Genomic DNA, 26,093 nt, shown 5'->3' with positions numbered 1-26,093 from the left:
GCGTAACAATGTAACCTATAAAAAGAGTCACTTTAGTCATTTAAACAGTTACAGAACGACATCCATAAACGCATAATCTAAAATGGACTTCTTAAATCTAATATCAAAATTCAGTCATATATGCGTGTATTATCTTATTAGCTTTACTGTTATTCTTTACAGAAATTAAAGAAAAAGTCAGTAGCTAACAGTCTAATACTTAGTGCAACTGATATTTTACTTGATGTATGTGATATGTGATATTTCCGTGGACGTATAAAGAATCGAGTCACCACTTTATGCAGGTGAGCGGTTCTGTTCTGTTTGGTGATCAGGGGCGGAGTACTTGGAGTATTCGCTCACTGTGATTGACAACACAGTCCTCCAATCGCAGATGAGAACGCGCAAACTCGCACGCCCTGCCCACTTCAGCCACACCCACTGGGGGTGACGTGACAGCGCACTTCTTTCATTTCCAGCTCTGCAAGATCTCCATTTTCTTCGGGCCGACGCGTAGGAAAAGGGGATTAAAGACGAGGAAAAATGAATGAAGAATACGACGTTATCGTGTTGGGAACCGGGCTGACGGTATCAGAATATTATTTAATCCAAATCCGCTCGCGTACATGATGTAAAAGTCATGAGAAAAACCACAGCCAGAGGCTGTTTCGATCTAGCTAGGCGGTGCTGTTACTGTACCGCTCACTTTCGGAGCCTAATTACTAACATGCTAATTTTAGCATCATGCTAATCAGCAAGCCAGTCGTACTCTATCGGATATGTTAATTAGCAACAATGCTAGCGTTAGCCTCAGGCTAATCGGCATGCATTGTAACTAAACGGTGGTGCTAATCTGTCTCTATGCTAACTTTAGCATATGTTATAGTTAGCCATTGGCGCTCAGAGCCGCGGCTAACGCTGCTTCACAGGCCTCGGTTACAAACTTGACGGCGTTTTGTGATTACATAAAACTATTTCGTATTGCATTTTCATGTTGTTTAATATTAGCTTAATAGCGCACCAAGAATCTTTTTGTATTTTATTATTTTAGTGTGATATTTTTGATAGCTGGCTTGTAATGAGGCGTTCAGTTGACAGTGCCAACTACACAGCTTGCGTTCTGTGTTTAGGTAATAAATGTGCTCTAATTATTAATTAAAACTCAAGTATTATTGAAAATCATAAAATTGTTAGCATGCATATTTTTTATATGCTTTTTAAAACGTAGTCTATAATGTTTCCAGTGGCTTCCTCAATGTAGAGGTGTTTTTTTATTTTTTTTCTCAAGAGGTTGACTTCGTAGATATATTAAGGGTGGAGGATTGTTTCATTTGTTTTTATTTAAAATTAAATGACACAATGAACCAATTTTGAGATTACTTATTTCGTCAACATAGGTCAGTAAACAACCACACCCTCAAGTGAAACAGAAAACCTTCATTACATTTTCCATCGCAATGCTTTATATGCCTGTTAATTCAGTCAGGAAGTTGTTTTATGCTTCTAATACAGATAAAATATCATAACCCACATCCTCCAGGCTTTTACCTGCAAAATTACACTCTTCATAGTATGCATTATTGTAAATATTTACCTTTATATTATGCATCGGGAAAGCCCCATGATGAAAATTATTCCTGACTGCTACTTCACTGCTACTGTACTTTGCTTTTTAGTCAAATTTGATTGGTGGGACAGTCCCTGAAAACTTTGCTTCCTTGCTCTCTTAACAGCATCAAGTACACAATTGTGGTTATTTCTCGTTTTAAAATAAGTAAACCTCCACCCACATTTTCGTAATCATGCAATAGTAGTCTCATAAAGTTTTAAACAGTGATGCATACTCATCCTGCCAGACTCAAGTGTGCATTAAAATCAATGTTGCATTTTATTTATGGTGGATATCAATTATTCACATTTCATTGCTTTTACTAAAGGCTTGGGTTAGTGTAAAAGTGTTAAAAAAACCTATACAAAGTGGTTCCTCTAAAACAGGAAGTATGGGACGCAAACAGAGAGCGTTTTTGTGCAGAGGTGAATTAGGCTATCAGTAGAGAACCAGAAAGGCGTTGGTCTGCTTTGTAGAGGAACCGAGACCGTCTTCTGTTTAGTTCTGCAAATCAGACAAGAATGTCAAGCTGAGGGTGGCATGCAAGTGAAAAATGAGCAACAGTGTTCCTGTCTTGGCTGTTTTATGAGGAATTCCTCCCAGTTTCTGAGGCCACGGTCTCCCTGAGCGTAGTAAGGCTCTGGTATTACATGGCTTATTGCATAATCCCTTTAGCCTGAGCGGGACAGTGTAGTGACTGAAAGTTAGGAGCGTTGATGCTTAAACTGCTCTAAGTTTTAAAAGAACAAAAGTCACGAGGCTCTTGCCCATTTTAAAACATGCAATGATTAGGGCTGGGGGGTGTTCAAAAATTTTCGATACCGATACCTTGAGTTCGATACCGGTTCCTGAACGATACTTTTTTCGATACCAATTTTATGAAATCAGTTTTTACAAGATTACGTTATCTCAGAAAACTTTAGTTTTATTTTTTTCCAGCTTGTTGACATTTATACAGACTCAAAGACTGCTCTCCTGAGCCACTGCACAAAGGAACAAAATGTACCCAACACGATAAATCGGTGCAAATAATTTTAATAAAGCTCAAATAGTTGTCAGTTTACACTAGTGCGTGTTCGTTTTAAAACGCGTAGCTCAGACAGAATCATCATTTCTTTTCATTTATTCTAGGTTGTTAAAGACTTCAAGAAATTGAAAATCTTTATCCACTTTCATAATGGGTGTTTTATTTTCTTTCACCATATGTTTTTTTTATTGTTATTAAATTCTATGTTGTAGTATGTCTAATTATTTGAATGCATAAAAACTACTTTGTTTATTCAAATTTATTCTTAAAATAGACTTATGAAATGTTTTATTTTTCCTCAGGAATTCTGTGTTCTGTATCTGGTTTTCAAATGAAGGCATAAAACATTAATTTCATTTATCTTTTAAATGATTGAAAATCAAACTTTATTTATTTTGGCAAAAATTTTACTATTAAAATTAAAACATGGAAGAAATGTTGTGTGATCATTACTTAAAAAAATATATAGTTTTAATAATTTTAATAATAGCCTAGTAGTAGCAGTATGTACACTCTGCTGAACAATATTAATATTTCTGCCGCAGTGTCTTCCAAGTTAAACCAAACTTTTATTTTGACGGGTTGCTGTGAATACCTTTACAGATATGATGCTAGTTTTACTCAAATCAAATCACCACGAGCGTCACGCGCGCTTCAGTCTGTGTGTAGTAAACGAAACCGTGCAATGTACAGAGCAGACTGTGCTCCATACACTTTCGAATCGCTCCCGAGGATGTCAAACACTGATCAAACAGTGCCGCGTCGCTTCTAGTCAAACACACCTAGTGCTGCAGGCTTATTGCTTCACTGACAATGATGAGATTAACCCCTTAGGAATCGAAATTTGGTACCGAACGACAAGATGTTTTTCGATACTCGGTGGTATCGAGGCAATTCAGCCCTAGCAATGATAGGAATTCTTACGCTGGCTTGTTGTTCTTTTAGAGTAAAACACTTGTTACTGTTTGTTCACTGTCTTTGCATTCTCTTTTTATTGGCAGCTACTCCGTCTCATATTGTTTAGACTCCTCTTTCTCCACATAATGTGATGAATCATCTACAGTGGATGGATTGGAAAAGGCGACAAACAAAAGAAACATCAAATAGTGGATGATTGAGCTTTCGCTTGCAGAAGAGAGGAAGAAGCGTTTTACTGGAGCGTGATGATTTCTGTCTGTCGCTGATAGTCATCTAAAGCCAGAACGCTGGATCCCAGCAGATGTTTAACGCCATGAAAGAGGGAGACAAATGTCAGGAGCATTTCTTAGGGTCTTTCATGTGACTGCAGCCTGATTCTTTAGTAAGGAGAAGCAGGTGGTGTTCAGCCGTGTGGATCTGCTGTACACTTTACAGCGAATGTTAACGTTTAACCCTTATTGCTGCTAAAAAAGATCTTTGGATTTAGTACGCAGTCATTTTGTTTCTAGATTTTTCCTTGAGTTATAAATGAACTCATCCTTTGAGCTGAGAGCAGTTGAGTCATGGACATTTGAGGTGAGGATATGGATTATGTGGGCATGGCAAATTGGCTTTTGATGTGTAAAACAGCATTTTTGTTATCCTCCCAAGACCAAAAATTTTGGTAACCACCACCTTGGCTTGTGCTGATCTGGTGATGTCTGAAGGCACATTATTAAGTTGTTTCTATAGTCATAAGGGGTTTGTTCGGTCGTACGTTTTTCATAAAAGAGTTTGTGAATTAACAATCAAAAACATTTTCTGCTTGTAGTAATACACACATATTCAGCAGCTTTGATCAGCTGAGAAGTAGGTCTTATGTTGGTATCCCACCCTGAGCTGTTCTAGCTTAGCAAGTGTGATGCAAAGCAGGCGTTGTCTTTAGATATTTTCTTACATATTTGTAATGCTAAGGACTTGGCTGATCTCCACTCGCATGGATTTTGTTACTCTCGGACCTCATCTTAAAATGATTTGTGGGCCCGTAATAAAGAAAACAATGTTGCTGCTTGCTGTAAAATGAGTTACTGTTGTTAATCGCTTTGAGAGTACGTGTCATTCGATGGCGTCTATTGCGTGTAAAGTCCACTCCATCACATGATCTGTAGGTTCGCTGTTTCTAATCATTTATTATGGCCTGTGAGAGGACAGTGTTTCTGCATTTCTTTAAATATCCGTGCTTGTCATTTTTATAGCATTTTTTTTTTTAAACAAAGCTGTCTGTCATGAGCATTGTAAAATTTTATAATAGCGTTGTTAAAAACAATAAAAATGCTAAAATAAATAAGTATCACAATAAGTACTAAAAATTCCTCAAACAGAAATAAAAAATAAAGAAGCTAAATATAATACATTACAAAATCATAACAAAATTACTAAACCTTAAACCAACAAAATGATATATGAACTGAAAATATCAAAATAAATGCTAATACTATAAATATAAGAAAATAAAATAATACTAATACTAAATCATGGCCCTTAAATGGGTTGAATGTTCAGTTCATGTCTGCATTTCTGTGTAGTTCATACAGATGTAACTAGGTTAAGTTGTTTTTGCTACAATGATAGCCAGTTTATGATTAAAGCTGTTGTGGCATTCTTGTAAAGCATACAGGACGTTCCTCTGCTGAACCTCTTTGACCTACTCCACACTGCCATTGAAAAGTAAAAAATGTGCTTAGGCTTGTTTTAAAGGCATGTCTACAGGATACCAATATTCTTGGAATTGGTTCTTTAAAACAAATAATGCACACTTTGTTAAAGTCAAGGACAGCAATGTATAATTTTATTTACTACAGAGATGCAACCTGCTTCAAAACCACTAAATAATTGGCATTCAGTATAGAATACAGAGCACGATTGCATTTTCAATGGCCTGGGGTCATCATGGTCACATGTCTGAGATATGTTGTACTGAATATGCATTCATGTGTTTCCTTTAGGAATGCATCCTGTCTGGGATCATGTCCGTGAAGGGGAAGAAGGTTCTGCACATGGACAGGAACTCGTACTATGGAGGGGAGAGTGCCTCTATCACCCCTCTGGAGGATGTAAGTCACTGTTTGACATTACAGATTTTCTCTAAATCTCCACAGACACTAATATTGTCTCTTGGTTTGCTCACAGTTGTTCAAGCGTTTCAGTCTTCCTGGCAGCCCTCCTGAGTCCATGGGAAAGGGCCGCGACTGGAACGTGGACCTCATTCCCAAGTTTCTAATGGCCAACGGTAGGAAGTAACAACATCATACTTTACATCTACATTTCAGTCGTCACTTCTTGGAATCTGTAATCTCAGCCAAATATGCAGCACGCTCTGGATCGCTCTGCGCCAGGCACTGCTGGATCCCTCAGCCACAGTTATCCTGTTGCTTAGCAATTTTCTGTCATGCCTCAAGAATACAATGGATGATGATTGTGTCCTTTTCACATTCATAGGTCAGCTGGTCCGTATGCTGCTGATCACACAGGTGACGCGTTACCTGGACTTCAAAGTGATTGAGGGCAGCTTCGTCTACAAAAAGGGCAGCATCTACAAAGTGCCCTCCACTGAGACTGAAGCTCTGGCATCCAGTAAGTGACATTTTTACAATTCGGCTAATCTAAAGATAGGAACAAACACAAGGTCTTGCAAATGCAGCAGAGATTTTTCTTCTGGGGTTTCTTTTTTCCCGTTGCCCTGGCAAAAGGATCAGATTGAACCTGGAGTTTTCAAGCCAGCTTTTGCCATTTTCGTACGCATTGTTCATCAGATGGTCAGTGAACATGCTGTGGGCGGCTCATGGTCCTGCCATCTGAGGCAGAGTCTATAGCCAAGTAGGCTGGAGTGTTTTCTTTTCTGAAGCAGGATTATCGATAACCAACTATTGAATAAATTTAGTTAATTGAAATAAAGCTGATTACGGTAAATGAAAAACAAATATTAGATAAAATTTTTATAATTTTTTTATTTTTAAAAAGGTAAAAAAATATAAAAGACAATTTAAATTAGTTCTAAAAACTACAATGATATATCAATAAAATCGTCCTGGTCTGAACGGAAGAGTAGGTCTGTTATGAGTAGCAAAGGAATTACAGTGAAGTGATGATTATGGACGTCTCGCCCCACGTCCCTTTTGATTAATTTTGCAACATAATTAAATAATTGTGTGTAAAACAGTTCAGTAGTTCCTCTCTTTTTTTTGCCGACTAAGTAAGAAATGCTAACATGTTTTGGTCCTGAAATACATCCCACCAAACAAAGTGCATGCTTTCATAGCTGATGGGGGAAAAAATATAATCTTTTAACATGTAACAATTGTATTTTAGGCCTCATGGGACTTTTCGAGAAAAGGCGATTCAGGAAGTTCCTCGTGTTTGTTGCCAACTTTGATGAAAATGACCCAAAGACCTTGGAGGGAGTGGACCCTAAAAAGACCACCATGCGAGATGTGTACAAAAAGTTCGACCTCGGGCAGGATGTTGTCGACTTCACCGGTCACGCTCTCGCACTCTACCGCACAGATGAGTGAGTCAAAACCTAGTCTACTTTTTGGAGAAAGTTCACCTAAAACACTGACAACGTCGCAGGCTTATTTGCTCCATGAAGGTAAACCTGTTTGTGTGGTGTTTGTTGTCTATCCGTCCAGCTATCTGGATCAGCCCTGCATGGAGACGATAAACAGGATTAAGTTGTACAGCGAGTCTTTGGCGAGGTATGGAAAGAGTCCATATCTGTACCCTCTCTATGGCCTAGGAGAGCTGCCCCAAGGCTTCGCCAGGTGAGTTTCCCCAGCTACTTCCTCTGCTACGAACATTCACATCATTTTTAAGCCTGCATTAGATTGCAGTACTCTGTAAGTGAACTAGCAGTTTATTTTTGTCACTCACAGACTAAGTGCCATTTACGGAGGAACCTACATGCTGAACAAGCCCATTGAGGAGATTATTATAGAGAACGGCAAAGTGGTGGGCGTCAAATCTGAGGGAGAGGTGAGTTCTGTTGCAAGCTGTGTGAAATCAGATTTATCCTTAAATTGTGCTGTGACTTTAATGTTGTTTATTCTTCACGGTCAGATCGCTCGCTGCAAGCAGCTGATTTGCGACCCCAGCTATGTCATGGACCGAGTCAACAAGGTGGGTCAGGTGATGCGGGTCATCTGCATCATGAACCACCCCATCAAGAACACCAGCGATGCCAACTCCTGCCAGATCATCATCCCTCAGAACCAGGTCAACAGGAAGCACGGTTAGTTTGACAGGAAGCCACAGCGCTTGCTTGTTCAATGGGCTCTTACCTTATTTTAATCTCATATTATTTTATATTTGGCGTATTTTAGGGTTGACAGTAACCAAGTAAAAATTACAGGATTTTTGATACCAAATGTATTTCCATAATAAATGCTCTTTTTTTTTTTTTTTTTTTTTTTTTTTTTTTACATTTAATAATTTAAATATGAATAGAAAGTAATGGCATGTAGCTTTCCAATATTTTAATAAAAAATTCAAATTTTTCCATTCCATTTTTCCATTCATAAAAAGCCTAATAAATTTATCTGAGATTGTCATGTATCAGTTTTTTGCCACCTGTTTACATTTGACATAATTGACAAATACATATATAATAATATTATAATAATTATATATACACTGCCGTTCAAAAGTTTGAGGTCATTTAGACTAATACTTTTAATTAGCAGGCACACATTACAAATGGTTACAAATGATTTCTGTATGTTCTTTTTTAGAAAAGAATCCTAAAAAAATTATCAAAAATATTAATATTTCATCACTGAAAATAAGAAATGTTTTTTGATCACCAAATTTACATTTTATAATGATTTTTGAAAAATCATGTGAGTAATGGCTGCTTAAAATTCAGCTTTGCCGTCACAGGAATAAAATACATTTTTAAAATGCATTCAAATTGAAATGCTGTCTTAAATGGTAATAATATTTCACAATATTCCTGTTTTTACTGTAGCTTTGATTAAATAAATGCAGCCTTGGTGTGCCTTCAATTTTTCAAAAGCATTAAAAATATTACCAACCCCAAAATTTTAAAAGGTACTTTATTGTACATTAAAATCATCTCTTCCTTTTAGATATCTATGTGTGCATGATCTCTTACGCACACAATGTGGCAGCCCAGGGTAAATACATAGCCATAGTCAGCACCACTGTGGAGACCAGCGACCCTGAGAAAGAGATCAAACCAGCCTTGGACCTTTTGGAACCGGTTGAGCAGAAGTACGTTTGTGTGCACTCGCTGATATCTACAACTTATTTTCACATGCTTGTAATCGGATAAATAAAATAATTTTGCTATGTGTGACCTTTCTGCAGATTTGTGAGCATCAGTGATCAGTATGCGCCAACCGATGTGGGATCTGACAGCCAGGTAAGTGTTTACATTGTGCTCACTTGATATACAATGAGGCCCCGTCCACACGAAGACGGGTTTCTCTGTATACGCATAAATTTTTTACCGTATAGGCGTTTCGTCCACACGAAACCGGTGTTTTCGAAGAGTGAAACCGATAATTTTTGAAACCGGGTCCCAGGGTGGATAAATTTGAAAACGCCGGTTTCATGTTTTCGTGTGGACTGCGAATCCGTATATTTTCTGAAACGATGACGTCATCAGCCCACGTCTCGCCCCTAATCAGACACCGCTACGTCACATAACAGCGACAACAACAACAACAATGTCAGACTACGTGCCTGTGTTCGTGCTGCAGAACCTACTGAGCTCATTAGTTTTATTAAAGCAAAATCTTCTGCTTTGTGTGTTAGTTTATATTCAGCGCGCAAGGTTTTCGCACATGGTCCAAGTCTTCTTCTCTGTTTTTTTGTGTATCTCTGTGGCAGAATTACAGCGCCACATATTGGTCTGGCATGTGTACTACATCTTTTTCAGTCGGTTTCAGTGATTCCGTGTGGACGCAGATATTTCATGAGACGACTCCGTGTTTACGGAATTTGAGGCAAAAAAAAAGATCGGATACGGAGAAACCCGTCTTCGTGTGGACGTAGCCTGAGTGATTACAGTACTAAGTTTGTTTTTATCTGCACCCAGATCTTTGTCTCTCGCTCCTATGATGCCACGACCCACTTCGAGACGACCTGCGACGATATCAAAGACATCTACAAGCGAATGACGGGCACAGAGTTTGACTTTGCCGAAATGGAACGCAAGAAGAACGACATCTTCGGAGATTGTGCTGACCAGTAAACTAGCTCCAGCTGCTCTTGAATATCAGATATTCAGATGATCGTAATCTTAACATTAAAAAAGAAAAAGAAAAAAAAAGGCAACCAAACCGGGTGAGCTGGCTATCCAAGCGTATGTTTTGCCCTTAATGGAATTTCATGTAAACCGTTATACAAATTTAGCATTTTTTGGGGGGAGAAGGGGAGAAGGTTCTGCCAGTCTGCTTTTTATAATCAGGAAACGAGATCCATTTTGCACTGATTGTTTATCAACGCCCTGTAATCGGTTTCCATCATGTGATCTTTATCTCAACCTGCTTAGACATGGGATGTGAAAAGTCCAAAGATGCCAAATAAGATGTATTCAAGTGATATGAAGAAATGCATATTTTTAATGTACTGGTGTTGGCTGTCAAGGGGAGGGGGGGTCAGGTTTTGCAAAATGATCTGTTTTGAGTTTGGCCAGGTTTAACAGCACACGTTTTTATTTTTAAAAGAAACTATCTACTTCTAAGATAACTTCCAGGGATTATTCATTATTCTATTTTCCTACAAATTACAACTGGTGCTTAAACTAGTATCCTTAATATTTAGTTTTCAATATTTCTTCAGTTTCCTTGCGTTTACAGATCGAAGGGAAGTATCAAGCACACACAGTGTAGATAATCTTTTACGTAATCCGTGTCAAACCACACAGTATTCATTTTGCAATATGCTCATGTGATTTGACATAACTGACCCCCTATTAGCTGTAAATTGTGCTACTTGTCGGAAGGGCCGGGGTTTCTTTCAGCTTTGCCTTGCATTTCTTTTCTGATGGGTTATGTGTGATTCTAAGGCTACTACATGGAGGTTATATCACATGTCAGTGGGAAAAGCTGCTTAACTGTAAGTCTGGAATCTGCTTGTCTAGTGTGTGTTAGGGAGCTCTCCTTCTCCCTCACCTCAGAGCAGAGAGAGGAGCAGGCAGTGTCTCCTCAACTGCTCTGATGTGTTAGCAAGGACCAAAATGTCTATGGCAGTATTGACATGACCGGGGGCCCTGTGCAAAATGTCACCAATGTTTTAACAAAACAAAAACAAATGCTGAACGAATGGGGCTCAAATGATTTCTGTACTGCGAAGTAAAAATGTTAACTTGTGGAAAACTGACTTTGTGTTTTTATTTAAGTACAAAACACCTAGTATCACTAACAGTTATTTTTAATTGTTAAACGTTAATAAGCTATTTTTTTGTAGCCTGCATGTTTAGTGGTTTAATGTAGTTTTGTAAAGTGGTATTGAATATGTATCACAAATGCTCAGTTAATATAAAAGTTATGTTTTGACATTCAAGAAGTTTATTAAACAATTAATGCCATTTTATGGTAGTGTGCCCTGTGGAGGAACTACGTCTCCCAGAATCCTTTGCATATTTGCCGTATTCTATCTGTAGTGTCGCAAATCATAAACCACACAGGCGGCTTCTCTAAATATAGAATAAGCTTACTTTATCAGCACATTGTTCGCATGCTATATGAGTAATATTTGTTTAATGTCAAGCAGATTTAATAAATTATGGAACTTACTGCTGCCAGATCAACGTTTTATGGTGACATCGGTGAGTATTTGTCATTTTATGTTTAACAGACTCCTGTCTTTGCAATTGCGTAACATTGCTGTTTTATAGACAGTGGCAATATATTTCCCATTAAATCTATTCCCGCTTTAAACGAAATAAATGACTGCATTTGTAGGTCACTGGGCTGACCGCACGCCGGTACATGAGGCTGCATCTCTAGGTCGAGCTCTACAGTTAAAACAGCTGATAGAAGCAGGAGCATCGGTTAATATCGTGTCTGTGGATAACTTCACCCCTCTGCATGATGCCTGCATCCAAGCCCATCCAAAGTGTGTTCAAATACTGCTGGAGGCTGGAGCTCAGGTGGGTTACGGCACCAGGTATATTTTAATGAGGGCCTCTTTTCAGTGATGTTCTTATTTGCATATTTATGCTTTTAGCAGACACTTTTATCCATAGTTACTTTAAACCTTGTTGGGGAGTAAGTAGTTACATAATTAAATTGCAAAAAAAAAAGTAATTAAATTACAGTGCTTATGAAAATGTTTACGATTACAAGGGGTTATATCTGAATACTACTTGTATTAATATTTACTATTCATTGTTATTATTTTGAATCTGTATTTAACTTAATCTCAGAGTAAAAAGAGGTGCTAAATTCTGATTTTGTGGTGGATATGCTTTAAAATTAAATGATTATAGTCTTAATTCTAGAGATGAAGGGCTTTCGAAAGTTGGTTTGATTGCTTCTATTGACCTTATTTGTAAGTCGCTTTGGATAAAAGCGTCTAGTAAATGTTAATTTAGAAAAGTAATCAGTTACATTAATAAAGTAATTGAAATAGTTACACTACTTACTACATTTTAAATAAGGTCATTTATAATCTGTAACCTATTCCCAAAGTAACATTCCCAACAATGGTGACTTACAGTAAAGGGCATAAGCAAATCATCATAGAGCCAATAATATTAGAGAAGGTGGGAGGAATAACAAGAAATTAATAAATAGCAGACATCCCACCCTGCAAAATATCATTCATGACTATAAGTCTAAGGTATAAACTCTATTCGCCATTGAAAACTGTGTGCAGGTGGATGTGCGCACCATCCATGGCAGTACTCCTCTCTGTCACGCCTGTGCTTCTGGCAGCATAGAAAGTGTCAAGCTGCTGGTGGATCATGGAGCGTCAGTCAACTCTTCCTTGACCGCCCTCACGGCTTCACCCCTCCATGAGGCTTGCATACGAGGTGAGATAGCCAGGAGAGGGAATCCTATGTGTTTACAATTTTTGTGTTTTCTCATGATCTCTGTGCAGGTAACCCAGACTGTGTGAAGCTTATGATAGATGAGGGAGCGCTGCTGGAGGCCTTTGACATTCACTTTGGGACGCCGTTACATGCTGCTTGTGCTAAAGCTCACTTAGACTGTGCCCTGCTGCTGCTTAATGCAGGTGAGGTACTTTTTTTATTGGTGTAATTTACATATTTTATTTTGCACTGTTATGCATTATTCTGCTTTTTTTTTTTTCATATTTTCAAAGGTGCAAAGGTGAATGCCACCAACTTCCATGAGACGGCACTTCATCATGTGGCGAGGGCCGAGAGAGTGGACCTGGTGGAGCTGCTGGTGGAGTTTGGTGGAAATGTCAACATAAGTGACAACTTGGGTCACAAACCTAGAGACTATACAAAACCTGACTCTCCTGCTAATCTCTGTCTGCTGCACTATGAGAGTAAGTTACAGTCTGCATAAGTGCTATAGTATATTACGAGACGTCTCAGAATGATTTCATCTGCTCTTCTGTTTTTCTGCAGGTAACCCTCTGTCTCTGCAGCAGCTGTGCCGTATCGTCCTGAGGACTGTCTTGGGCACCAGAGCTCTGGGGCTGATCCCTAAACTGGACATTTCACAACGCATCATAGATTACCTCATGTATAAATCATACATTTATAAATAAGTTCCCTAGAGTCTTATTAAGTTGGCTTGAGAAAGCCACCTTACTGAAATTACTACTTATTATTATTCTTCTGAGACTAAACTATCAACTCTAACTCCTCCTAGAGCTTTAACTCTACAAACCCAGCCCAGATCTTCAGACTGATCTGACCGAGTGTGCTATATCTTTTCTAACTGATCGGACTTGCGGTTTTCATAAAATGAAGATTAAAAATCATAAAAGTCCCATAGACTTACATTGACGGAATGTTTAAAAGAGCTAAGACTATTCAAACTCCAACTGTCAAAATTCAAACTTAAACTCACAGAATCCCTTGAGGCTTAATCAAGCTTCCCTTCTATGTACTATTTCAAACTCATCTATCTATCTATCTATCTATCTATCTATCTATCTATCTATCTATCTATCTATCTATCTATCTATCTATCTATCTATCTATCTATCTATATAGCAACTAGCAAAACCAACCTAGCAACCACCCTGACTACCCTAGCAACCACATAGCAACACCTTAGCAACCGCCCCGGAAACCATAGCAAACGCATAGCAACACCTTAGCAACCGCCCCTGGAACCATAGCAACCACCCCGGAAATCTATCTATCTCTGACAAATTGTATTGCCTTAAGCTTGTAAAACTACTTTAAACTTCAAACTATTTCATACTGAAAACCATCAAACTTAAAACTTTTAAAACTTGTTGGTCCGGCTTTCTCAAGTCAACTTAAAGTTTGTCTCGACAAACTTTTTTATCTAGTTTTGTTTAGAAACCTTTAATTGACTGCAGTTTGTAAAGTCTTAAGTTTGTGAGTCAATTAATTTAATTTAATTATATATAAATAACCCTATATAAGTTTATAACCCTTGTGTTGACTTAGTTTCAGTGAATGTGCTACATTGCCTTGAAATGTTTTGCAATGTAAATGTACAAATAATATAACCATTCATATTACTGTTGCCCCTGTGCAACTAAAGATCAATTTCACTTTTAAATCAGCCTTTAAATCTTTTTTTTTTAACGTTATTGTTTGACAACCAAAAAGTGTCTAAATACCTTTTGTCTTAAAGGTATCGTTTTATAATTTAAACTTATCAAATTTTTCTTGCTTTAAAATAGTTTGATATATTTTATTAAAATAAATGCCATTGGTTTTCAATCAGGAGGTCCTGAAAGCACTTTAGGGGGTCTGTTGAGAAGATATATAAAGCATATAACACCTAACTTTTCATGACATGTTTAACTATTTAGCTCATAAAAATGTCTGTCTATTAAGCGTTATGTATTGTTAATGTTCTTAATTAAAGTTACTGTAATGTGTTATCTGGTATGCCATGTCCCTGGGTCTGTAAAGGTTAAAAGCTCTTGAGTTAATGCATTACATTCCTACATTTGTGTCCAAATGTATCCAATCCATATTTTTTATTTTATTTATATGTGTATATATTATTTTATTTTATAGACCCCTGTACATTCGCAGGAAACTACAACTCCCAGCATTCACGGTAACACGTCATAACTACAACCTAAACAGAACAGACCACGTGATGCATTCACCGCATTTCTAAACACAGCAGAATTTTAGCTTTAGTTAGTTAGCGACAGTGTTTGCTTTAAATTTCTCTACCGTTTTATTAAAGAAGAGATGGAAGTAGAAACGGCACGACCTTATTTTTTCGGTGACATCGGTAAGTCCACGCGTATTTGTCGCTATGTCCGTACTGCCCTATTTTGATGATCATATTTCACACCATAGTGCTCTTAATGTCATGCAACTGTAGGCAACAACCAATGAACATAAATATGTCATATAGCCAACCATGACTGCAAGTAATAAAAATTAACGCATCAGTAGCTCATGGACATTATTTGATTCTATTAAGTTACATGGTTTATTTTTTTTTTTAACTCGAAGGCTTATATGACCAAAATATTATGCTAAATAATTAATTTTTCTCGCATATGCTAAAATTATTACCAATACCATAACACATTGTCCATTAATGACACAGTAGAAATTATCTGTTGTGACCTGGCTCTTGTGGAAATGATCTGTTGTGACTTGTTTTACTGTGTATTAGGTTTCTGGGCAGAGAGGACAGAGGTTCATAAGGCTGCGTTTCAGGGTCAGGTGTCAGAGCTGCAGAGTTTGATCCAGAGTGGAGCTTCAGTGAATATTGTGGCTGTGGACTCCATCACTCCCCTCCATGAGGCAGCTGCGCGCGGACAGACGCAGTGTGTGAGACTGCTGCTGGACGCTGGGGCTCAGGTGCCAGTCACACATACTGCTCTTAAAAAGGCCCCAGACAACACACGTGTATTCTGAGTACTGACTTCGGCTTTGAAATGGGTTTTTGTGTTGCAGGTTGATGCAAGGAACGTGGACGGCAGCACTCCGCTATGTGAAGCGTGCTCTATCGGGAACTTCGAGTGTGTGAGGCTTCTTTTGGAGTATGGAGCAAAAGTCAACCCCATGCTTACCTCTCGTACCACCTCCCCTCTACATGAGGCCTGCATGGGAGGTGTGCTGGTTTGATGTACACTGTAGAAGTGTATTTTATTCAATTTAATTTTATTGATTGATTTAAAATGTATAGTTATCTAATTATTAGAACAATTGTATAATAGAATTTGTTGACTTTTTGTTTTTCTTTAGTATTAAAGAATCTGTAAGGTATTTTTTAATTACCTTAATTTATAGAGTATGAATTATTTTGATGAGTTGACGGTTGTTTTTATTTTATTTATTTAAATCACTTTATTTAAAAATATATTAATATACAATGTTAAAAATGTATTTAGATTAGGAATTTAAGAGTAAGATTTTTTTGGATGATTTATTTTTGACATTTTATTTTATTTACATTTTTATTTAAAAATATAATCAGTATTAGTATTATCAAAAATTATTTTTTATTAGGATTTGTTGGCACTTTTCTGTAGTATAATAGAGTATGTCATTTAATTTGATAAATTCATGGAGTATGAATTATATTCATGATTATTTTATGTTTACAATTTATATAAAAAAAAAATTACTACATATACATTTAAAAAAAAAAAATAATATTGGGTTTTATTGACAGATTATAATTTCTGTTGTATTACAGAATCTGTATGAATTTTATACATTTATAGAGTAAGATTTATTTTGATAAACAACTTTGTGAGTGAAATACTTGTCTGTCCATCATATAATATGAGAATATTCTGTTATGCAGGCAATGCAGATTGTGTGAGGTTAGTGATTGCTAAAGGAGCCAGTCTGGAGGCCTATGACCTGTACTACGGTACTCCTCTACATGTGGCATGTACCAGCCGACACCTGGAGTGTGTTAAAGTGCTACTGAATGCAGGTAAAACCCGATTCCATGAGCCATGAGATTTTAAAGTGCTCTGTCAGCCATGCAAACGCTAAAGAATGTGCCTCTAAAGAAGGTAGTTTAGATCTGAAATCTCCAAAGTAAAGCTTTAATCATGAATCATTGTGTGCAGGTGTGCGAGTAAATGCCACTAGGCTACACGAGACGCCCTTACATCATGCTGCCAAGTCCAACAATGTGGATATGATTGAGCTGCTGGTGGAATTCGGGGCCAACATTTACGCCCGAGACAAATATGATAGGAAACCAGTCGACTACACAAGGCCACATACGCCCTCAGCGCACTGTCTTCAGCTTTATGAGAGTGAGTTCAAAACAAGACAGCCTTATAAGGAAATTCAATTATGCTACTTAATTTGAATTTGGAAATGATTTACATTCATTATAGGATATTATACGTTCATTGCCTTATAGGATAGACAGACTGAATGTACAGGATTCAAAATTTTAAAATGTAATTATAATATCTGAAAAATATCTGTTTTGTTGTAGAAATAAAATAGAATATTTAATATTCTGCACTGTTTTGGTCTCTTGTCAAATAAACAATTAATAAAAAATGAAGTTAATATGATATTTGATGAAATATATAGATTCAGTAATAAAAGATTAACATTTTGAAAAGTATCAATTTTGATGTAAAATAAAAATATATATTGTTTAATATTTTGCACTATTTTGGTCGCTTGTCAAATAAACAATTAATAAAAACAATTAAAAAGTTAATATAATTTTTAATTTTAACAAATTAAGATCTTTTTTTTAAAGTATCAATTTCGATGTAAAAAAAAAAAAAAAGAATTGTTTAATATGTTACACTATTTTGGTCTTGTCTCTTGTCAAATAAACAATTAATAAAAAAATAAAGGTAATATAATTTTTAATAAATAAAAAAAATAGTCAGTAATTAAAGTTTTAAAATTGTGAAAAAATTTTAATATTCTGCATTATTTTGTGATCATCAAAAAAACGAATCACAAAAAGTTAATGTAAATTGCTTTGGATAAAAGCGTCTGCTAAATTAAATGTAATGTAAATGTAATGGAACTTTGTAATGTAATAAATGAAAAAAGACAATATAGAAAGTGTCCAGCAGATGGTGCTCATGGCTTAATGTAAAAGCTGTTGTGGCAAACCTACCTTTTGTTTATGTAGTACATTGTTTTGAATGAGGAAGAATCAGTTCAGAGTTCACAAGTTTAGTATGTTCTCCATGCGCTCACCGAGATTGAAATGTTCTAAAAAAGATCAAAGATATTTCCTGGTTGTAGTGATATGCTGCCACTGTGGTTGTATTTTACGATGGCTGCAGGAGTGATTCACAGCCAGGTCTGCTGCCTACGTGCTGCTCAGGATGTTTTGGGTGTGATGTTATAAACAATTACATGCAGTTTATGATGATGAGATTAAAAGTTAGATTCTGGTGTAGGTCTGGAATCCATCATTAGTCTCATTCCAAAGGTACGTTCGTGACCCATTCGAGTCCAAACACAACACACCAGTGCCCCTCTTCAGAATGTAAACCAGATTCATGCGAATCTGTGTCCTAGGAGCATATAAATATTTCCCTGATAATAACATTTAGAGGCTAAAAATAATCATATGAGAATGCAAACATTTTGATTTTGTGTATTGAATGATATGACAGGAGGTCGTGATCTTGAGCGCTCATATTTTACATTTTATCAAGCGAGAAGGTTTTATCTCCTCGAATGTTCACTTGTATTTGTTTTTATTTGGTTTCTATGGAAGGCAAAGTCAAAATGTATCAATGTAGGATGGCCATGTTCTTTTTTCTTCTGTAGCTAAATGCAATCTAAATGAATAGTGTTGCATTGAAATGTTACTGAAGTGTTTAATGTTGCATTATACTGTGTGTTTTTGCAGGTAACCCTCTTTCTCTGCAGCAGCTGAGCCGTATCACCCTGAGGACGCTGTTGGCCACCCGAGCTGTGGATGTCGTGGCCAAATTGGATATTCCCAACCGTATTATCAGTTACCTCTTATACCAATGAACTCTTTCTTTAGAAGTCCACAGATACTGTGGAAAGACTTTTTACCTCAAGTGCACAAACACTTGAAGCACTGAAATCTCTCCAAAAATAAATATTAGTTATATTGGCACTATAGAGCATTAAAGGTGAACTGTCATTTTTTAAATGTTAAAAATGTATCCAAATTATTATTCTTGCAATTTTGTATGTTGTCCTGATTGGCATAAAAATTCGGCACTTCACCTTTAAAAGAAGTTTGCTTGTAAATGAATATTCTGTCATTTATTAATTGAGTTTCATGACTTTATCCCAATGGGGTCCAAAATAACCTTCAATCCCCACTGTATGGGAAAAAAAGTGCTTAGATGTTTTTCAAAATACCTTCATAGGGAGTGAATGACAGAATTTTCCATTTTGGGCAGACTGTTCTTTTAAGTAACAGAAGCACAACAGATTACATAAATAGGAAGCACTTCTTAATAGCACTTCTCAGCAGAACAGTCTGGCTTTTGCTGTAAAATATGTTGTTCTTAATGTGTCTGAGGTGAATTTAAGACTGATGGAAACCATTATATTTACTCTAAATATTACTGCAAAGAAAGAGGAACCACTTAATCTGGCAGCTTTCTACATTCAGGAACTCCTCTGACCGCTAAATGAAGTCCAGGGAAACTTCAGCACATTAGTCCCTCAGACGACAGGCACTATGCAGAACACACAGCATTGCTGGAAATGAGCATGTTAACATCCTCATGCTCTCATTAGAGATTCATTATTGGAGATCACAAAGTGTTATTGCACAGGCCAGAGGGAAACACTGGCATTCGTATAATGACATCAAGCACTTTGAGTTATACCACCGTTTTGCTACATTCATTGTCCGTGTTCCGTTATAGTGACGCCACGGTGACACTGACAGAAACCTGTTTACAGCAGTGTTTTACTGTTGTACTGTTATATTAGTACACCGGTTGTAATATTGTTCAATTCAGGTGAAGGATTTAATATAGTCTGTATGTTTCTTTCCTTATGTTGTCTGATTTGAGGAAACGATAGTAAGACTACATGAATTTAACTGCTATAATGTAACTTATTTGAGTTCATCAGAATATTCTGCAGGAAAATACATCAGGCTGGACTTGATTTGATGCATTAGGATTTGATTGGATCATGAAATGTTGGGCTTTAATTTTTGATGTATTTTATTAATATCATTTATCTTCTATTTGGACGCCTCGCCAAAAATAAAAGTATTTTAAGATGTAAACAGTAATATTTTCATGAAAGATAACTTGCATTCCATGCGCTTATGAATTGCATATGCAGATAAATTACAGCATGCACACTACTGTTTGGGGTAAGTAATGTTTTGTTTTTGAAATAAATTATCACTTTTATTCAGCAAGGATGCATTAAATTGATAATTGTATATATTTATAACAATTATAATTATGCAAATAGTGTGTGTGTTTATATATGTATATATATGTGTGTGTATATATATGTATGTATATTGATAAAGACAAATGTTTCTTAAGAAGCAAATCAGCATATCAGAATGGTTTCTGAAGGATCATGTGACAATGAAGACTGGAGTAATAAAATTCAACATTGCCATCAGTGGAATAAATTATATTTTAAAATATATAAAAATAAAAACTTATTTTAAATTGTAAAAAATGTTTCACAATATTACTCATTTTACTATATTTTCAAATAAATGCAGCACTTTGTTCAAAAATATAAATTTTTTTACCAACCTCAAACTTTTGAACAGTAGTGCATGTATGTAAAGAAAAGGCAAGGTTTTAACCCTATACAGCTTTCATTTATCATTAGAAAACAGTTTTATTTTAAGCCAGAGTTCAAATGATTTGTTCCCGTGATGCGTTTCATTCATTTCTAAGCTGCCTGTTCAACTGTTCCTTAATTTAAAGGGTATCAGGATTAGTTTTGTGAGTTTGACCCGCAGTTCTCCGAGTTCTCTTTATCCATCTGATCCCTCCACATCCTGTGTTCCTCCTCCGTCCTCCTCTTATAAAGTACTGAATGTTCTATAAATAGCAGCCAGACCAGAAATAGAACGAAGTCCAAGTGCTTGCGTTCTCACTGAGCTGGAGAAATGAGTTCCTCTTCCTGTGCACGTATCCCGAGCCCATGAGCGCTGGATCTGACCTGAAGCTGAGCAGCAGGGAGGGCAGGAATGTTGTTATTAGAGCGCTAACCCTCTTCTGATATCAAGCTTACAGAGACACGACAGCTGCTCTTGAAAGAATGCTGCTCTTTTTCTTCTTATCCGACTCTCATCTTAAAACAACCTTTAAAGGATTGTTGTTTTATCTTCACCAGTCTTAATTGTTTAAAGCAGATTGTGGAATTCATGGATGTCCTGTACTAGATAACCTAAAAGGTTTGGTGCCAGTGTCGGCTGGATTTTTGTCTTTTTGGTTGGTTATTCCAAGGCATGAATGCTTTTCACATAGGCTTAAAGTATAGGGTGCTATAAGGTTTACTGTTAAACTGTTCAGAAATATCTTGATTGATGCTCATTATGTTAATTGTAATTAAGTTATTGTGAACTAAATATTTACAGAAGGTTCTGACTGTTTTATTTGTCATTTGTCCTCCATCAGGATATTCCAGGGTAAGTCATAAAACAATTAGTATTCTTCCTCAATGAGAAAACAACTGAATTGACATGGCTATTGTCTGAATCCTATTTTAATATGATTCTCACTGTGATTTTGGTCAAATCCGGTGTATACCAGTGATTCACATATCCAGTGAACTATATATAGATTTTCCTTTTTATTATTCTTCATAAGCATTCCCACTCATTTCAATGACAGTTTCAAAGCTGTTTTATAAATTTTATACCAGTGATTCACAATTTAAAATGACCAATATGTTAACTTCTAAAGCCAGTATTTTATTTAATTTTATTCACAGGCATTTTCATTTATTCCAATTGCATGGCTGATTTTATGGACCATAAAATCCCCCCCCCAGGCCTATTCCTCAATGCCATTTCTCTTTGTTGCCACAAGGGGGCTCTGCAGATTTATGTTTGAGCCAAAAGGCTTTTCTTTGTTTGTAGACAGTCTTGCTTCTTTGTGACCCACAGAAGGCCTCTTTGCGATTAAAGTCACCTGATCACGTTCTGGTGATTGTCCCACTCACCTATGAATGAGTATCACATAGTAGAAAAGGAGACTTGAATTTTACAGAAACTTATGTTTAAAATCAGTAGACTTCACCCAACAGTGTTTACATCTCCATCCACTCCTCATAATCATTCTTCTGTTTGTTGCTGTTGTGCTACTGCATGTTGACACTCAACCTGGTTATGCAAGAAAAATAGCACACCTGATTACACAACCGAACGGCTTTTGTGCTGGAACAAAGGTCTGCTTTCAGAGAATGGCTTTAGAAGACTAAAAGACGTGCTTGCAGAAAAAGATTGTGACCCAAAGAAGGAGGAAAAGCAAAGGAAGCAGATTCTGGTTCTGAGATGGCACAAATCACCTCAGATCCACTCAGGAATTCAGACTCGATGAGAAACAGATGTGCGTGTATGAAGCGCAGCCATGAAAGCCAAGTTCAGCTCAAAAACTGCACAAAAACTGCACGCTTCACACACACACTAAAGACTCATTTAAGACCAAGTTCTAGTTGGGATAAACCATTTTGTACCCAAGAAATGTTTACAAGATCTAGTCTTGTTACTTATTAATCTATCACTGTATTTTATTATGAGGAACCTTTCATAAAACTAGTTGAAGATTCAAACTTTGTGCTTTGTTTTTGAGGTTACTGCATCTTTTGTGCCACAGATGGGAGTAAATTGCATGGTAGGCTAATTTGTAGGATGACTAAAGGCTACAGGACAGAAAAGCTTGCCTGAATCTTTTCATCTTTGGTTGCTTGTCATTTAGCAAAAAGTGACTTAAAAGTCAGTAATTGCAGACACAGCCCCCCTGGAGCAATGTTGGGTGAAGTGCTTCACTCTGGAGTTTGTCTCGGTCCTATCTAAAATCAAACTTTCACCACTAGGCTATTCATCTGTTTTTATGTACTGTCTGTGGAACAGTCTAGGGCTGAGACAACAGACAAGACTCAATCAAAAAGTTTTTGTAGCTGTCTAGTCAGAAAAATGTGTTTCTGTCCAGCTGAGAGCAGAAGCAGTGTAGGATAGACAACACACACATACACGTCAGCTGTCTTTGTTTCCCCTTCTCCCCTAAATGATCATACCATCTGTGTGTGTGGTTTTTTTTCTAAAGGGACTCCCTCTATTGGATATTCAAGCAACACACCACATACTGACCTCAGCAACTTTCCATTTTAGCTCCTCTCTGTCAATACATGATTTTGATTATCTAAATACACTGCAGTTCTACAGTTTTACCAAACATAGTTTCTATTCTCTGAAAAAAAGAATAATTTGGCAAAACTCCATTTGCCAGTTTAACAGCTCTAAATGTTCTCCTATAATGCCTGATGAGGTTAGAGAACACCTGACAAGAGATCAGAGACCATTCCTTCATCCAGAATCACTGCAGATCCTTTAGATTCACAGCTTCATGTTGGTGCATCTTCTCTTCAGTTCACCTCACTCATTTTCTACAGGGTTCAGGTCAGAGGACTGGAATGGCCAGCAGAAGCTTGGTTTTGTGTCCAGTGAGGTTTGTGTTTGGATTATTGTATGGTTGAAAGATCCAAACATGGCCCATTATAAGATTTCTAACAGAGTCAGTCACTTATTGATTTTTTAGCTGTTGGTATTTGATAGAATCCATGATGCCATGTGTCTAAACAAGATGTCCAGGACCTTCAGCAGAAATATAGGCTCACAACATCAAAAATACAGCAATATATTTAATTGTACACGTGGGGTACTTTTTATCCCTGTGTTCACCAAACCATCTTGTGTGTTTGCTGCTAAAAAAGCTCATTTTTAGTTTCATCTGACCATAGAAGCCAGTCCCATTTGAAGTTCCAGTCGTGTCTGATAACTGAATTTGCTGAAGTTTGTTTTTGGATGAGCTAGGAGAATTTTTCTTGAAACCCTCCCAAACAACATGTGGTGATGTAGGTGCTGTTTGACCATTTTTTTTTAAGGTTTTCTGACCCAGAGACTCAACTATTTTCCGCAATTCTCCAGCTGTGGTCCTTGGAGAGTCTTTAGCCACTCAAACTCTCCTCCTCACCGTGCATTAGGACGATATAGACACACGTCCTCTTCCAGGCAGTTTGTAACATTTTATGTTAATTGAAATTTTTTAATTATTGCCCTGATGGTGAAAATGGGAATTTTCACTGCTCTAGCTCTTTTCTTAAAGCCACTTCACTAATTTGTGAAGCTCAATTATCTTTTGCTGCACATCAGAAATATATTCTTTGGTTTTTCTCATTGTGATGGGTCATTATGGGAATTTGGGCTTTGTTTTCCCTCCTATTTATATTTCTGTGAAACGGGAAGCCATGGCTGGACAATTTCATGTTCATAATCACCCTGGAGTGCTCAAAATTGTGAATATGAATGGGAATATACTTCAGAGATATTTTACTCATAAGAATTTCTAGGGGTGTGATTAATTTTCACAGCCTTCTTTGATCGTATTTACCAAGGGTGCTGATATTTTTGGCCATGACTGTATATATATATAATTTTAATGAAAGTTGCATGGCTGGTTTTATGGATTGTATGTCAGTGATTCACAAATGAAGAATATATTGACTTATAAATATCTAGATTTTATTTTATTTTTTCTGTTTTATTTTATTCCCATTAATTTCATTAGCAGTTGTGTGGCTGGTTTTATAAATTGTATGTCAGTGATTCACAATTTAAAATGAACAATATATTGTCACCCAAAGCCACTAATTAATTTTTTTTTAATTATTATTATATTTATTGTTATTTATAAGTATTCTCTTTTTTAATGGCATTTTTGTTGCTGTTTATTTTATTTTATTATTTTACTTTTATCTAATTATTAATAAGCATTCCCTTTCTTTTTAATGGCAGTTGGTTGGTTTTATAGATTGTATGTCAGTGATTAACATTTTTAAAATAACAATACATTGACTTCCACATAAACTTACTCATTTTTATTTCATTTCAGTGGTGACTGTGTGGCTGGTTTTATGAATTCCCAGTGATTCAAATCCTAAAACGAACAATATATTCCCTTCTGCACCCAAAAATGAATCTCAGTATCATTGCTTTAAATAAATTTTACCGATTATATATATATAATCTTTTTTTTCTGTTTTGACATCACACATATTGTTGGTTATGATGTGGTTATGATGTCTTTTGAAGAAAAACCCTGTGGCTCCAAAACGTAAATCTGATTTAGCGCTTCCTCATGTCTTCACGGGTCACATTGCATATCTGAGAACAAAGGCCTACCATAGACACATGCACATGATTTCTCTTTTGATCTTCTCCTGAAAATGAATTAAACTGGTTAAAATAATTTGAGGGCACCACTCACCTGACTGCACATTCTTATTTGACCTAAATTAAATTTATTTATTATTTGCCATAGTGTACTATTCATTCTTCATGCATTACACCCCACTTGTTTATGTCTTGATGGCTTATGTCTGTGCTCTTGTTTACTCTGTGGCCCAAATCTCAGTCTATCATTTTGGATCAACCCTCAATTACAAGCTTGCTTTGTAGTCAGCATATTTTGGGGGATTTCTTTTCTTGAGGCATGAAAAGGCAACGCTAGTCCCATCTACAAAGGCATGCCTCACCACTTACATGTTTTACATTTTGTTCTCCATGCACGCAAGGTGAATTAGCACACATTAAAATGTAAACAAGGATTCAGGTTTTCTAAGCATATGCAGTCATTTGAACTGCTTGAGTTTGGGTGCTTGAAGGCATTTTTTTGCGAGATGGCTGAGGAATGATAGCGGAGTGTATTAGCACTCTGGTGCCACTGTGGAGCAAAACTATTTGGTTGTATAATCAGTTTTGAGGTCATATTCGCCACAGTCTCAGCTACTGTGAACATTTTATTGTGAATCACATGCCGAAAAACAAAACAAGAACAGTATGTGCTCCAGGTAGCTTCTTCTCACTCCTTCAAACTGTCAATTAGTTGTTTGGCCTTGTCAGTAATGACAAGGTGTGTCAGCAGGTTGAGTAGTTTTCAGGTTTGAGATTGTGTTCTACCGCTCTCGCCCCAAGCCATCTGTCCTCCAAATCTGGCTTTTCAAGTTCACCCGTCTCTTTTTGTCAATAAGATGAAGCTGAGCTGTTTGGGAGGTCTGGACACTTATAATGAGCTGAAGAGTAATACAACACTTTGTTATCCGTTACAAAATAGGTGACTCAAATACTTTTATTGGTTTGTTTAACTTGTAGATCGTGTGATCAGAATGTGATGTGTTGTAAACACTAGGCACTAGGCAGT

At 36.7% G+C, this 26,093-nt stretch overlaps 3 protein-coding genes across 3 annotated transcripts; all 3 read left to right on the top strand.

The window, feature by feature from the left end:
• Positions 1-312: 312 nt before the first annotated feature.
• On the top strand, positions 313-10,912 carry LOC306861325 (rab GDP dissociation inhibitor beta). Its single transcript, XM_079403531.1, has 11 exons — positions 313-567; positions 5,519-5,626; positions 5,703-5,802; positions 6,012-6,146; positions 6,882-7,080; positions 7,202-7,333; positions 7,445-7,544; positions 7,629-7,800; positions 8,657-8,801; positions 8,898-8,952; positions 9,631-10,912. The coding sequence occupies exons 1-11, from the start codon at positions 523-525 to the stop codon at positions 9,784-9,786; spliced, it is 1,347 nt and encodes a 448-aa protein (XP_079259657.1). The 5' UTR covers positions 313-522; the 3' UTR covers positions 9,787-10,912.
• A 269-nt stretch (positions 10,913-11,181) lies between these two features.
• Positions 11,182-14,609, top strand: asb13a.1 (ankyrin repeat and SOCS box containing 13a, tandem duplicate 1). Its single transcript, XM_079403529.1, has 6 exons — positions 11,182-11,364; positions 11,501-11,688; positions 12,417-12,573; positions 12,642-12,776; positions 12,867-13,058; positions 13,141-14,609. Exons 1-6 carry the CDS (start codon positions 11,322-11,324, stop codon positions 13,281-13,283), a joined length of 858 nt encoding a protein of 285 aa, XP_079259655.1. The 5' UTR covers positions 11,182-11,321; the 3' UTR covers positions 13,284-14,609.
• A 199-nt stretch (positions 14,610-14,808) lies between these two features.
• Positions 14,809-20,060, top strand: LOC306861324 (ankyrin repeat and SOCS box protein 13-like). The gene is made up of 6 exons (XM_079403530.1): positions 14,809-14,968; positions 15,362-15,549; positions 15,646-15,802; positions 16,502-16,636; positions 16,776-16,967; positions 18,551-20,060. The coding sequence occupies exons 1-6, from the start codon at positions 14,926-14,928 to the stop codon at positions 18,676-18,678; spliced, it is 843 nt and encodes a 280-aa protein (XP_079259656.1). The 5' UTR covers positions 14,809-14,925; the 3' UTR covers positions 18,679-20,060.
• Positions 20,061-26,093: the final 6,033 nt, after the last annotated feature.

This window comes from Barbus barbus (assembly GCF_936440315.1).
Source record: "Barbus barbus genome assembly, chromosome: 42".
NCBI lineage: Eukaryota > Metazoa > Chordata > Actinopteri > Cypriniformes > Cyprinidae > Barbus > Barbus barbus.
Note: the sequence above shows the minus strand (reverse complement) of the source record. Positions and strands in the feature narration are given on the sequence as shown.

Coding starts and splice junctions, on each gene's coding strand:
- asb13a.1 (XM_079403529.1), top strand. CDS start 11,322: ATGGAACTTACTGCTGCCAGATCAACGTTTTATGGTGACATCG. Junction 12,574..12,641: donor CCATGAGGCTTGCATACGAG/GTGAGATAGCCA, acceptor ATCTCTGTGCAG/GTAACCCAGACTGTGTGAAG. Junction 12,777..12,866: donor CCTGCTGCTGCTTAATGCAG/GTGAGGTACTTT, acceptor ATATTTTCAAAG/GTGCAAAGGTGAATGCCACC.
- LOC306861325 (XM_079403531.1), top strand. CDS start 523: ATGAATGAAGAATACGACGTTATCGTGTTGGGAACCGGGCTGACG. Junction 7,334..7,444: donor CTGCCCCAAGGCTTCGCCAG/GTGAGTTTCCCC, acceptor TGTCACTCACAG/ACTAAGTGCCATTTACGGAG. Junction 8,953..9,630: donor ATGTGGGATCTGACAGCCAG/GTAAGTGTTTAC, acceptor ATCTGCACCCAG/ATCTTTGTCTCTCGCTCCTA.
- LOC306861324 (XM_079403530.1), top strand. CDS start 14,926: ATGGAAGTAGAAACGGCACGACCTTATTTTTTCGGTGACATCG. Junction 16,637..16,775: donor TAAAGTGCTACTGAATGCAG/GTAAAACCCGAT, acceptor CATTGTGTGCAG/GTGTGCGAGTAAATGCCACT. Junction 16,968..18,550: donor CTGTCTTCAGCTTTATGAGA/GTGAGTTCAAAA, acceptor GTGTTTTTGCAG/GTAACCCTCTTTCTCTGCAG.